The 15,704-nt window shown below is 42.1% G+C and overlaps 1 protein-coding gene across 1 annotated transcript in view; it reads left to right on the top strand.

The window, feature by feature from the left end:
- The first annotated feature begins 1,178 nt into the window (after positions 1-1,178).
- atp1a3a (ATPase Na+/K+ transporting subunit alpha 3a) overlaps positions 1,179-15,704 on the top strand; it is a 54,050-nt gene continuing 39,524 nt past the window's right edge. The window contains exon 1 of the mRNA XM_084080894.1: positions 1,179-1,529. Coding sequence (XP_083937020.1) covers positions 1,524-1,529 — 6 coding nt within the window. The 5' untranslated portion in view covers positions 1,179-1,523. The remainder of the gene's footprint in view (positions 1,530-15,704) is intronic.

The following is a 15,704-nucleotide window of genomic DNA, read 5'->3' as shown; positions in this document are numbered from 1 at the left end:
GTTTTGCACGAGCAGGGAGACACATGTGCATACTGGGTAGATTAAAAGCTATTGTGTGTGCTATACACCATGGCCTGGGCTCTATTTCACCCAAAATAGCACGGCCTAAGTCTTTGTTGTGTCATCATTGCAAGTCAAAGCTCCAATTATTAGCTAAGGCCTATTCTGCCCTGCCCTCCTGACAGTCGTGTTATGATCTAATCTATTGTATTGGTAACCGGAAGGCTCGACCCAAAACACACTCGCCCCCCCAGCGGTTCTTGTATTTGTTGTATTGAGGTTAAGGTTAGGAATAAGGTTAGGTTTAGGCATAGTTTTACTGAGGTTAAGATTACAAATAAGGTTAGGTTTAGGCATAGTTCTACTGAGGTTAAGATTAGGAATAAGGTTAGGTTTAGGCATAGTTTTACTGAGGTTACGTTCGGGAATAAGGTTAGGTTTAGGCATAGTTTTACTGAGCTGAGGTTACGTTTAGAAATACCTGGTGGCGACCTTTACGAGGAGGAGCTTTTTTTTTTGGAAAGATGTGTGACTGAGCTGTCCTTGCTGCTACTGGCCAAAGAGTGAGCTTCATCCCTCAAAAAGTGACCTATGGGACAGTAGCCTAACCTATTGGGGCACTGAATGGGCGTTGGGAGCACACTTAATGGCTTAGGCTAACTACTTAAACCCCAGCATCTGTATTGTGGGGAAAGCTTTCGCAGAAAATAGCAGATCGACAAGCTAATACAGCGCTGGCGTTGTAAGCTTGTTGACCTGAAAAGATACTAGCATAGAGCCCTGATGGACTCCGCTCTACCATATGGGGTTTAAGTGGTTAAATGTAAACTTTGGGTGTAGCCCGACCACACTAGGCGGTGCATCATGTCATCTGCTGCATCAATCAGGACCCACCACCGGCTCTTCTTTCACACGCGGAGTGCTTTTTTTTTTGGCTGTGCAACACACAGCAAAGAAAGGCGTAGTGCCGCGGCCTGAGCTTGTGCCTGAGCACATGCGCGGAGGGATACGGTCATCCAGGCAGCAGCAGCATCCTGAATGAAACGGTTTCCAGCCAGCGGTTTAAACGCTGTGTGATCCGCTGGCATCAGTTGCACCTGCTGCCAGGGCGCGAGGCAAGGGAGGCTCGAGCGGGACGCCTGCTCCATTGTTATAACTGCAACCTGTCATTTAAAAAAAACACCTGAAAAAGAAACCAAACGTACCCCTTTTTTGATTTAAATTTGAGTTGGACGCGTGCTTTGTGTTCAATGAAACGTTATTGCCTCGTCAAGTTCCCTTATGGCCGTTCTTCTTTCTTCTTCTTACAAATGAGACTCAGCGCTATTTCCTCCTCTTATTAACAGCTTTTTGTTTCATTTGTGCAGTTTTTGGTGAGGAGAGACGTTATTTCTATCAAAGAAAAGACACAATTTTACTCTCCGTGTCTCCGTCGCGCCTCAAACCGGCTGTAGTTCTGGTTGCATCCACATCCATCCTGACCGTTTCTGCTGCTGAGGAGAGACCCGCCTGACCGCGTCGAGATGGGGGTAAGCAGAGCTCCGTTTATCACCGTTAAAGCTCCGTTTACACTTCACCATATGGACGGATAGTTGGACGCCGAAAATAGCAGATCTGCAAGCTCACATAGTCTCACATAGTGAGCTTGCAGATCTGCTATTTTTCAGCATAGGACGTGTCGCACGGTGAAGTATAAACGAGGCTTAAAACGCAATATAAATGCCCTGATGTATGTGTATATAATATATATATACTTATAGCATGAGTGTTCTGCCAAGTAAAGAGTAAACATGTACAGTATATGTGGGGAAAAGCTATGATGTTCGAATGACATTGAACACTGGGATATATATGCTCAATATAGCCTAATACACGATGGAGTCCCTTGTCGAAAAGAGCATTTTTTTACTCCCCCATTAGCAACGGACTCCATCCACGATGATATGTGTTGTGTATCACCGGCATTTCTATTCTGTGACTGGGATGAGAATTGGTGGAAAGCCGTAGTTGCCATGCAGGCCTATTATAATGTCATCTTCATCCTTTAGTAAAGGCGTTGCAAATGATAATCACGCCATGATGGAATTGACAGACAGTACGTTTTGGATGCTTGTTTCTCAAGCATTTAGCCGTTTTCTAAATACATTTTGCATCAGATAGATAGGACCATATCCACATGACTCCATCCAGCAGCCCGTGCGTCATAATGCGGTGAGGAGAGTAGCAATCTGTGTCTTTATTTCCATGAACTGAGAAAAAAAGAACAGAGAACAAAGAACAGATCTCATAAAGCCAACAATGTGTTGATAATCAGCTTGTAACACTTGCATTATGGAAATATGTGTAAATGGATGTTGATGACATTCACATGCACAGCCTGGACTGCGGATGATGTTATCTTCCCATCACATCTGACTGCAGGTTCTAATGATCATAGGAATGATCACTAAATATGTCCCTGGGCAGCGTTGTTTCATAATTGAGCCCCCACAGACATGCCTTTTTACAACGCTATGTCTTGGTATTTGTGTAATTTATAACTAACAAGCATGCATGGGTGACAGTGACATCCAGAGAGGGTGGGGACTGGGAGTAAAATATCACCCATTTTAGGCTATTGTATTGGTGACCCTTGTCTGTCTGCCACTTTGCCTTGACATGGTGTTATGTTGCTTGTTGTGGTGCTGTCATTTACAATACGCCTTAGGTTTTAGCATGGCGTGTAATATTATGTTTCGGGTACCAAAGCGGGCACAGAGACAACTGCGTCAAAATGGTTCCTCAATGGTGGTGGTGGGTGCCCCCCAATGTCGACGAGTGGGGTCCCCATAATTATAGCACGATCACATCAGACTAGAATCAACACGTCTTCCCCCTGTGTCATTTGAAGTCCAACTTTGTAGACACGACGTTGTGTTGGTTCATAAAGGACATCCTGTTCAGAGAGAGACCACTACACATATAGACCTTACATGATGTCATTCTCTGTTCTGTCAATGCTGTGTGGAGGTTCTCTGTTCTCCCTTTGCTCTCTCTCTCTCACGCTATATGAGAGTGCAACTCGAAATGGTGTCGCCCTGTCACAGTTTGTGGATGCTGTCCGTTGGATTGCCGGAGGGGTACACCGCGCACGACTCTCTCCGGCTACTGCGTCAAAGAGGGGGGAGAAGGAGGAGAGGGAGAGGGAGGAGTGGAGTGGAGTGGAGGGAGGTGGGGGGGCTGGGGGCAGTGGAAACTCCCGTTCCGAGGTCTGTGATTCGTTAACATTGCGCCATGGAGGGTAGAATGTAAAATGGATAAGAGTAAAGGGGGAGGATGAGGGAGAAGGGGGGTGGGGGGGACCGATCTGAACCGATCAATCAATATGGGCCTGGAGCCACGGGAAGCAACGATCAGGCTCCGCGGGCAGAGATGAAACGAAGGTCACCGGCTGACTGTAGGCCGCGCTGAGAGGACGGTGATCCTCGCAGCATAACACAGACACATCCTCACATACACACTGAGTGAAGGAGGAGGGGGGGATGGTAGAGAGACCAATTGAGAGAGAGAGAGAGAGAGAGGGAAGGCTCTCCTCCTGTGAGTCACCTTGAGAAGGGTGAACGGCTGTAGGATGGATTGAGGGACGGGGGGATGAAAGTAGGGGGATATACAGGAATGTGGTACCATATTGACACAATTATAGGCTGATGGTAAGGCTGGTATATGTAAAAGATGGAGGGAAATGGAGAGATAGGGAGAGAAGGTTGAGCTGAATGTATCCCCATTTCCTGATTGCCCATAATGCACTTGGTGCAGAAGCTTCAGGAAGAGAGCCAATCATTGTAGAGCGCTGCTGTGGTTGCTTGCACACGTGCGTGTGATGTCTGATATTCCATCAATATATAGCTGTTATGAGGTCCTCCATTATGAACCACTTCTGATCCATTGTTCTGTAATAACCATTAACTCTGTCCAGTATCACTCACATTTGCATTCACATAATCTTGCCCAATACTACTGTGTTGCAATAAACGATCAGCTACGTTATAAACAATCAGGGCATCTCCATCTACAATATTGAGATTGTGTTCTTTTTATGAACTCACAATTAAAAAGTATTAAGGTCCACTGCCCCCCCCCCCTTTTTTTTTACCTAAACTAAAGCAACCATCCAATTGAATTCTCAAATGTCATGTGTGTTGAGCTGTGAAAAATGTTTAAAGATTATTAACCAATCAGCACCTTTATTGATATAATCAACACCTTTATTGCTCTGTCATTGAAGAACCTGAAATGTGATTATCATCCACGATAGATCAGCTTTTCAATATTAAATAACAATGATTGTACAAAGTTCTATATTCTGATAGTAATTCAATAACGGGTCTCCCCGTTTCCAGCACTTTAGTAGCATAAAATGCATTTTCAGGTCGGGATACCAATTCTATCCATTCAGGAGCATACAGGATACAGGATAAACAAGTGGAATTGGACACAGAGAAGTGAGCAAACTAATTTGGAACTGGAACACTATAAAATGTAACCTGATAAATGGTACTCTCTCCTGATTGGCTGAAATTGGCAACACACCTGAAAAGGTATATTTTCTGCTTATTAAAGAGCTGGAGAGACGAGGAGACCCCTGTTACTGAATCAGAATCATGATATGTTTTCATTAAAAACGTCTTGATTAAACCAAAAAATATCACTTAATCTACCCTACCCTACCCTACCCTAGACATTTTTTTTATTGTTTTTAATCGGGTTTAATCATGATTCTTCCACCCTTATTCTTTTAGTTTGCCTTTAATCGCCAGCTGTCATTCTCCCAGACAGTGTACTCTATGTTGCCGGGCACCAGATGCTGATGCGCTTTTCTTCCCTTCGAATTCAGAATTCAAAAAGTGCAGCTCACTTAACAATGACAAAGCTTCCATTCTTCATTCCTTCTTCATAGATGGAATGCACTGTATAGCAGCCTTTCTAAGACAAAAATGCTTCCCGCATTTCTATATCAAAGTTGAAATTCCACTTCCTGAGTACATCAAATTGAAAGGAAACAGAGGCTCATTTATAGAGATGATAGGAATGTTCTGTTCTGCTACAGAACACAGATAATATTGTTGAACATCTGGGATGCTTCCGGAAATTTGTACGGATCTAGGCTACAGCCTGTGGCTGTGCTGTAGCTTCTGACTCATCCATCTGTATCTAAAAAGACACGTTCTATTGGAGTCATTCCATACTATCATGGAGTCTAATTTAGTTCCACCAACAAATAAGTAGATGTAGATTGTTTAGTTTAGTTAAAGGTGCCAAAAACAGGGTTTACAGAAAATGGAGAAAGAAATCACAGCTCTTCAGAAACAACAGACTTAATGATTACCATAGTTGGAAAGCCCCCAATCGTCACGGTTTTGAAGAGCGGATAGGTTCCATCTCTCTTGTATGACTCACCCAGTGTCAGTGATGATGAGGATTGAGACTGTGGTTTATTATAACACAAAGTTAAGCCTTGGGGACTGTGGGAAGAGTACCCAGTCCCCACCCATCTCAGGTTTTAAATGAAATGCAACCAGATACTTATTTATCCCCAACACCATTTAACTTTGGAACTAAGTACAGTATACACATTTTGCCCAGTGAACGACGTGTATTGGTTAATGGTCCAGCTCTGGACCCAGACATGCACTACCGTATCTCATGCTGTCTTCATTTTGGCTGTCCTACTGTTTGTCACAATAAGGAAAAGAAAAATACCACAGTGTTTATACTGGCCACACCGAGAAAGTAATGACACAAAGTTTAGTGTTTGACAGAGCAATGAAATACACCATTGTCATGCATTTTAGTTTTGGTCCTAATGTGTGTTGCATAACGAGTCCAGTCTGTCAATATTTCCTCTGTATTGATTGTGACCACTCTGTTTCCTGCATGTCTAGTTTCCATCGTGTGTGTGTGTGTGTGTGTGTGTGTGTGTGTGTGTGTGTGTGTGTGTGTGTGTGTGTGTGTGTGTGTGTGTGTGTGTGTGTGTGTGTGTGTGTGTGTGTGTGTGCGTGCGTGTGCGTGTGAGGGACCAATCAGGGCCCAGTGTGCAAATATGGGGAGGGTTTATCACCAGAGGCATGTTTTTAATCCGCCCCTTGGAAATGCAGGATCCACACAGAGATCCCAGACCAATATCTGCGCAGTGATATTAGCCATGCCAGGCAATGTGTGCACATGTCCATGTGTGTGTTTTTCTATTTGGATCCATACTACGTACGTGTCAACAGTGAGGGTCATCCAATCATCCGATATCTGCCATTTGCTCTGTTGGGGTGGCCTGAAATCGCTATACTATGAGGTCACTATGACATCATTTCCTGTTTGGCAGGCAGAGCCGGGGCCAGTTGTGTGTGAAGGGTAATTAGTGGTCTTCCATGAAATGCAGTGAGAGGGCAGGAAGGTTATAGAGCTTACAGGTGTTAATCGCAACACATGGAGATGTGCTGTAAGGCTGTTAGCTCATTGGCGCATGGCAAACGATGTCATAATGGGTCTAATAATATAGATTTATTGTTTGGTATTTCACAGGAGGAAATGAAGTGGCCCCTTATCTATGCTGAACGTTGTGTGACTTGAGGGTACTTAATGCAGGGGGCGAGAGAGAAAGAAGAGAGACAGAGAGAGAGAGAGAGCACACTACCGAGGGAAAACCTGCTTGCTCCTGATTAGCGAGGCATACAATAGCTAGTTCCAGGAATGACATTGAAATATTACACAGCATACCTTCACATCAAGCGCGTCATGAAAATAAACGGGGATAAAAATCCAATATACTTTCCTAGGCTATTTATTCACACAGTAGGCTTCAATTATTTGTGCGCCCAGTGGATTGGGTGTTGCTAGGAAACCTCTCATCCCTATGTCTTTCAGTACAATGGAGACCGAAGCTGTCAATGTGATTCTGTCAACTGCCATTTTCTGTTGAGCTCTTTTCCCCAACATGCTGTGTTTTACAGTCGAAATGGACTGCAGGAAATGTGGGCAAACCAATGTACTTTGACTTTATCCTTGATTCAGTCATCACTTTTGCTGTTGGGTCAATAATGTATTCTAAAATGGATTAAAACGAGTGGAGTATAAAGGTCCATAATAACAATGACATGGATCTCTGGATTCTCTTTTTGTGATTATTGTCTCAGACTACAGTATGTTTTCGCCCCTGTCTGTCCGTGTGTCATTCAGTCTGTGAACAGCTAATCTCCGGCACTGTTGGACCGATTGGAGTGAAACTTTGCATGCACACTCCCAATAGGCCAAATAAAAAAACTCTCTGCCGCAAATTCTTCAAATCGGGTTCATGGTGGCGATTCATTTGACAAAACGTCACATTTTGGCCAAGCAACATTCTTGAACCAAGCAATGCCTTGCTCACCCTGTTGGGCTACATAGGGAATGGAATCTGAAACCCTGGTAATGTTTAGTGCCATTTAGCAACATAGAGAATAGAAGAACCCTTCACCTTGGTGGTGTTGGAGCTAGGTTCTGCCCGTTATCTCCTGTGAATAGCATTATAGAACAGTTATGTCCAATATCTATATACGTATATTTTTACATTCATTTTATCCAACAAATTATGGGCTACAAAATCCCTGCATTCACTCAGTTTATCTTTTACTGCAGTTTCCAAAATATTTTTGTTGGCGCTCTCCACTAGTATAACAGTAAGCAGCCTGTGGTCCGTAGGTCAGGAGCCTACAGTATCTCCTGTTTCTGGAGCGTGAGAGCAGTGGTGGCTTGTGCATTCTTCTCCAGGGGGACTAAACCAAACATTTAGGCCAACATGCAGGCTAATATTTTATCACATTGGTTGATTTTGATAAATAAATACACTTTTATTTGTATTTAGTTGTTATTCATTTGTGAAAGACAGACACAACTAATGGTACCCGCAAACCTGAGGATTATACAGTGCAACTTTTTGTATTTATAGGTTAATAATAAAATGCTGCCTTATTATCCTGTATATTGAATTTCACTCCTGGGGGAAAATAAAAGCTGTAGGTACATTATTTGATCTTATACTGTAATTTAATATCTTTACATATTTTTGACTGCAGTAACAACATAGACAAAAGCTGCCATATTTTTAATGGTCTTTGGTATGACTCGGCCGGGAAATGAACCCCGGTCTCCCAATCTCAGAGCGGACACTCTAACCACAAGTGTCAAAGCCTGATACAAAGCCTGACACAGAAAGTATGTTCTTTTTATCATGACAAACAAGCTTTTCTTTAGTGAAGAAAAATAGACTAAAGTTGAAGGCTGTGGAGATCTGGCATTTCTATCTTTAGCATTTTTGTCATTCCTTCAGCATGGCATCAGCAGTTCACTCTCTAACCACAAATAATTCACTGTTTAAACCACACTATCGTCACCCATTTTCTGTACTAAAACGGAAGCTAAATGGGGTAGAACCACTGCCAGTACAGCCCAAGAGTAGAACTACAGAAGCTGCAGCATATTATGTACAATATCATAAATGGGTATCAATATTTGTGTTTTCAGATAACATGGTTCATAATCAGCATACGTAACTACAGTATTATATACTACAGTATTATACCAGGGCCAGTGTGAGTTCATGTAAAGTGCCTCAAGTGAAAGATAATGTAGCCTGAAGTTCCTTTTTACAATACTGCCATGTTGTGGAACAGACTTGCTATATGTTACATTTTTAGCGGTGCCAACCGCTCTACGTTTGACTCTGTCCGTATGTCCGTCCGTCCGTATGAGCCCGGGATGAGCACGGCAAAGAAGAAACACATACAAACACACGCGCACACACACACACACACACACACACACACACACACACACACACACACGGACGTGGACACTGCCTATGCCATCTCTCCTCTCATTGCCCACGCGTACCACTGGTTATCAAAGAGGGGTCCAGGGACCCCCAGCGTATGTTATGTCCGAGCACGGGATGAGCACGGGATTTTAAACAGCTATAACTCCAGTGTGCAGCATGCCACCAAGTCCAAGTTTGGTATGTGGACTTAGACCACCAATAGGGACGAGCATGAATTGCTGAAGTTATCAAAGAGGGGTCCAGGGACCCCCAGCGCATGTTATGTCCGTCCGCCCGTATGAGCACGGGATGAGCACAGGATTTTAAACAGCTATAACTCCAGTTTGCAGCATGCCACCAAGTCCACATTTGGTATGTGGACTTAGACCACCAATAGGGACGAGCATGAATTGCTGAAGCCCCGCCCCAGGGTTCCAGGGACCCCCAGCGTATGTTATGTCCGTCCGCCCGTATGAGCACGGGATGAGCACGGGATTTTAAACAGCTATAACTCCAGTTTGCAGCATGCCACCAAGTCCAAATTTGGTATGTGGACTTAGACCACCAATAGGGACGAGCATTAATTGCTGAAGCCCCGCCCCCTCTGTCTTCCCATTGGCTGGCCTTTAAACAGCCATAACTCAAGTTCGCAGCATGCTACGGAGTACAAATTTTGTACATGGACTAAAACCACCAATAGGGACGAACTGCAATTACTTAAGCCCCGCCCCCTCTGTCTGCCCATTGGCTGGGCTTTAAACAGCCATTATTCCAGTTTGCAGCATGCTACCAAGCACAAATTTGGTAAGTGGACTCAGACGACCAATAGGGACGAACTGCAATGAGTTAAGCCCCGCCCCAAAGGCACCGCTTCCTTCACACAGGGTGTGATTTTTAAATATGAGAAGGGCTTATTAGGATTTTTGTTTATGGAACAGGGGTAACATATTTAGGCTTATTATATGTTTTTTTTGTGTGTGTTTTTTCATTGTCTTAACATCTTGGGACTATGTTAGAAATAAGACTTCTCACATCAAAAGGTTGTCCTTTGGATTCATGTTTCTGTCTGTGTCTGATAGTCCATAAATAAAATCAGTCAATCAAGTAAAAAATCAAGCTAAAATGGAATATACATCATCAGTGTCACAAGTGATGTGTCTCAGCTTGATTAAACCTGCTTCAGTTGAACAGATCAGAGAAGTAGTGAGGAGGAGGGGAACAGATGGGAGGGCTTGAGGGAGATAGGGGGAGGCGGGAGGGAGGGAGAGAGAGAGAGAGAAGCGATGCTTTCTGAATGTAAACAGTGGCAGGGGAACCGATGGATGGATGGATGGCTGTATGGAAAGATAGATGTGATGGTTGGATGACCAGATTGACAGATGGGTGGATGGATAGATTGATGGTTGCCTGATAGGGTTGTTGAGGTAGCCAGCATTACCAGTGTTACACGGTGTGCGAGCATATACTGATGCCCACCGATAAAACCATTTCTATTATTGTATATTATTATTATTGTATAAACAAAGTACTAAGCATGTTATCAATACTAGGATCAATAGCTGGATGACGCCCGGACAGTAAAATTATGAAGTAAAATAACCATGTAATGAGTAGGGAGAGAACGTTTTCTTGACAGTGCTTGATTTACTTAACATGTGAATGTTACACATAATGTGCTCTTAACCAACGTTACTTTCTTATTTACTGTTTTTGACATTGTGGCTGTTTATTCTAGTGCTCTGATTGGATATTTACTGTCTGTCTGTTTACTTGTATAACCCAATGGCAAATGTTGAGTAGGACACGTACTGGTTAATAATAACTGCAATGCAGTTATTTAAATCAGATGGCACACAGTGAAGTTAAGTAGGCTATGCACAATGCATACACATCCAAGGCCTTATTTTCCGCAGAGTGCAATGCGTAATCAGTAATTCAGGGCCCTTTGCGGCAGGCACTAACACATGGCATGGACAGTTGTTGGACGCTGTTAAAATAGGGACCCCAGTGTTACTGGTATATTAGTAATTAGTATGAATGTATTAATTGGTGGAAAATAATCACACCGACCACAGCAAGCCTATTGCCGGTTTAGAGGGATGAACAGATACTGAACATGTCTAGCTGAATGACTGGATGCATAGACTAATGGGGGATGCATGGGTGGATGGATACATTGATGAATGGGCGATGGAGGATTTCATGATCTTGTGTGTATGCATGTGTGTGCCAGTCAGTCAGTCGGTAGCTTTCTAGGTCGGTCTGTCCACTGATGTGTGCACTAATGCATGTCATTGTATGCGAGTGTGATGATCTTCTACATGGACATCATGACTACTATACACTACTACTACTGAACTTCTACACTGGAATCAATAGAAAACGACAGGCGAGCTACTGTACTGCCTCTTATTTAAAACGTATATTTAATTGCCACAGAAATATGAACATGTAAATGCGAAGGACATTCGGCCAATCTGAGGCACAAAAGGAGTAGACACACACACACAAGAACGAAAGATAATTAAATCATCAAGTTCTTCCATTTTCCGGCATCGTTCCCATTCGTATCTGGGAAACCAAGGACTCTGCCAGCTGATAGTGTAGAATGTCACTTAACTCACCATGAGGATTTTCTGAAGAGCTTTAGCTACTTTGCTTATTAACTTGCAGAGAAGTAGCAGCCTCAATATCAGTGTAGGGAAAACCAATCAACCAATCTTCCCTTCAGTCAGTGATATACGATCGCCAGTTGGAACAAGCCTACTGTAGATTGGGAAATAGCTTCCCCATGTTGAGAGACTTGTCTTACAGTCATTTGGGAAAAGACTTAGGGATATAATTTTAACCATCCATCTATGTATTAACGTAAAACGTAAAACAGTACAAATATGAATAATGTATATCTGGATTACAATATGTATTTGAATTCACATCCGGATTACAAATGATGGTTATTTTCATGTACTCTGCCATTCCATTCATGGAAACTGCACCGGAGTATCCAGATCAAAATGAAGTTGTGTGTGTGTACAGTATGTGAGATTTAAGCAGTGGTTTCCGGAGATTAAAACATGGCTTAAATACAGACAGTATTCATTGCAGCCTACTTCAGACCTGTGGTCTGCTGTGCTGATGCTCGGGTCTACAGTCTAAATGGTGAAATTACATTCTGTTCACACAGACAATCTGTTCTGTTGTGGAATGTATAGAACATCTGGATGCTTCCAGCACCTCCGCAGGTTCCACTGTCTGCAGAGACCGAGATGGGCGGAGAGAGACAGATAGAAAGGAAGTAAAAGTCAGATTGCATTATCAATGGATCATCAATATAATTTATACATTTTAGTATATGATATCTTTCGTAAATTACACCTTCTGATAATTCTACTTGATTGTTGTCAAACATGAAATGACTTGTGTAGTCTACCGGACAGGTACATTAATCCCACTAGTGTTTCACCAGCAGTGGTGGAAAAAATACTCAGATATTTGACTTAAGTAAAAGTAGCAATACCACAATATAAACAAACTCTGTTACAAGTAAAAGGCATGTGTTCAAAATGTTACTTGAGTAAAAGTACAAAAGTATTGGCTTCAAAATATACTTAAAGTACCAAAAGTAAAAGTACTAAAATGTTTGAAAATAGCAGATCTACAAGCTCACAACGCAACGCGTTGTGAGCTTGTAGATCTTGTAGAAGTTTTCAAATAATTGTAGTGAAGTAAAAGTACAATATTTGCCTCTGAGATGTAGTGGAGTAGAAGTAAAAGTATTGAAAATTGGAAATACTCGAGTAAAGTAAAAAAAACTCAAAGATTTACTTAAGTACAGTACTTGAGTAAATGTACTTAGTTACCTTACACCACTGTTCACCAGTGCGAGTGTCAAAGTACAGCTTGTAAGTGTGCTTGAGTATGGACACTCCCGGCTAGTGGGCAAAGGAATGGAATGAAGATACAAATGATGCGACGGTGATGTCACCGTCATGTGGAAATGTTTCAGACTCGTGGAGGCCGTACCCACTTAATGCCCAGCCTCTTTCATCCGGCGTTGAAAAAAAGTTGTGTGTTGAGGCACGCACAACTTTATTGTATTGACATATATATATATATATATATATATATATAATATTGACTTTAGCGGTAGCCATGCCCACTAGTGCATTTTCACCCCATAGTCAACGATTATTTGATGTTCGATTGTTGTGACAGCCCTAATGTCACCATAAACATACAGTACAACTCTGCCTTTCCCTGAAAAGGATATGAAACCTTGTCAGAGAAACAGTATCAATTCAATATCATGAAACAATGATATTCTAATTGAATGTGTTCTGTTGCAATTAGCAAGGCCTGTTTATCCATTTGTAACACCACTTATCTGATCAAGTGCAACATAAGACCTTGTGAGGAAAACGGCAGTGCTTGGTTGTGTGCGTGAGTCAGTCAAAACTCTCGCCGCCTCAGTTACTGTCATGAATGGATATATGCACGGCACGCACATCTGTGTGTGGGTGTGGGTGTGTGGGGTGAGGAAGGGGTTGAGAGTGCTGGAATGGCCAATGTCAAATTTATGAGAGAGCAATCTGTGTCACGAATAGCCATAGGCATAGCAGAGCTTAGATGCTTTCACAAACCTCCTGGGATTTAGATGTTAGAAGTTAGGCGTGTGGAGTCAACTCAGGCTGAATGCTTCTGTGCTGGAAGTCAAATGCAATCGTGCCCTCTCTCTAAATGACATAGTCACATAGAGGCTAATGTATTCCTAGAGTTTGAGGGCGGTAAAAAATTATTCCAGCAGCGCAGTTGATAGTTTAGCAGTTTTGCTGCACAGCAGCATATTGGGTACAGGTGGAGGAGCTAAATGACTTGCAAAGTGGGCTTAATGAAAAGGGACAACTAGCCTCAAGAACACTGGCTTTTTACTGCTTTTTATTTCGCCAACTCAGTCTACCCATCCAGTTTATGTAGTTTTCCAAATAATGGAGAACAGGGCTAGCTATCAATCTACCAATCCTTTATGTGTCCGGGCTGGGTGATTTCCCCATGTTGAGTCAAATTAATATGCAATATTTGTTTGGCAGTTAGATATGGCTTTCATTGGTCAAACTTGCACATTGTCTCCGGAATATGCTATATGCTATTGCTATTTGGGAACCGCTGCGGACAAATCTTCATCACAAGGATGTGAAATAGCAGAGATGATGGCAGTGTAGCTTATGGTTATGCTCTCATTTGAAGCAAGTGAATGAAAGAAAGAATGAATGATTGATTGATTGATCGATCGATTGATTGATTGATTGAATTCAATGCTTTCACTATTTCTAATTTAGTGAAGGGTCTCAATAAATATGAGAAATGTTTCTTCTTTAATGTAAACAGCAGTTGTTTTAAAAAAAGAGTGAATGAAATCCTTTTAGACCAAGTGTATGACAAGGTCAAGGTCAAGGTCTTTATTAGTGTCCCAAAAGGGCAAATAAGTTTACAGCCGGAGTAGTGGTTTAAAACATACACAGAATACAGGACAACAAACAAACGCCATAGCATAAAACATAAGTCTGGGCGCATCTAGTGCAAGATCTGAGACAAAGGGCTACATTCAGAGATATACATCAGAGATATAAAGTGCCGGGCATAAAGTGCTTGTTTCATCCTCGTCATCATCATCATTATCAAAGTGCAAGAGACAAAGATAAAGTGCAAGAGATAGAACGAAGGGCTATATTCAGAGAATAAAGTGCCGGACATAAAGTGCTTGTTTTCGTCATCATCGTCATCATCATCTATAGCATAGCATAGTGCACAAGATAAAGTGCAAGAGATAAAACAACAGGTAAAACAACAGGTATGGTCAGAGTGTACTCGTGCTGTTAGCATTTCTGTCTAATAAAATATTCAATCAATCAATCAATTGCAGGGAAAAATGGTGCGTCTTCTTGTATGGATCTTTGTTGTTCGCAAGTCCTTGTAGTAGTGTCAATAATACATGGTGTCTGAAACATTTCATAGCTTTTATCACTCAATGAGTGAGAAGGGAAAGAGATCAATGAAGCAAGGGATAAATGTCATGGCTGTATTTAACATTATCAACAAAAGGTGTTATATTGCGGTTTGTGTATATCACTTTAACCATATTTCTAAGTGTAGCAGAGTAGCTCAGCCGGAAGCTTAATATCTCCCAGGCCAAAGTGGGATTCTCTCTTGGCGTAGCGGTAGATGATGTTTGGCGTCCCACACGGGAGAGACCCAGGCTTGAATCTCAGGTGTTACATAAGCATGGATTAGCTAGAGGATGACGGAATAGAAGGAGGAGATAAGATACGATCAAATTAATAATAAAAATAATCATAATTGGAAGAATCCATTTTATCATCTCATCACTCACATGGTTTACAGGTGCAAAGAAGTGGGTGAAATTAGTTTTTGCTTAAGCTCCGACTTATTGTTTTTCAGAAAAGGAGAAAAAGAAAAGGGGGGGGGGGGGGGTAGGGCAGGGAGAAATGATTAAACATTAAAGAAGCATGTCAAAGAGAACATATAAAAGATATCTACATATACATAATGTATACTGTACATAACACCAGCAGATACATTATGTACATGAGATTAAACATAAGGTGTGAAAGTGGTAGCACATCGGTAGGTCCACATAGTGGCAGGTATGTGTGCACGAGATTAGACACAAGGTGCCAAAAAAAGGGCAGAAACGTAACATAAAAAAGGAAAATCCACATTGCAGGTCCACAGGGAAAGTATAACGTTTGCACAGAGGATCATATATCGTCTCTGTCGGGTGGAATTGGAAACCTCATATGTCCAAAACTGTTACTTTTCAGGATTCAAAATCTAAAATAGCAAAAGTAGCAGATCTACAATC

The sequence above is a fragment of the Gymnoscopelus microlampas genome, assembly GCF_963454915.1.
Source record: "Gymnoscopelus microlampas genome assembly, chromosome: 15".
NCBI classification, from domain to species: domain Eukaryota; kingdom Metazoa; phylum Chordata; class Actinopteri; order Myctophiformes; family Myctophidae; genus Gymnoscopelus; species Gymnoscopelus microlampas.
This window is presented reverse-complemented; position numbering and strand designations above follow the sequence as displayed.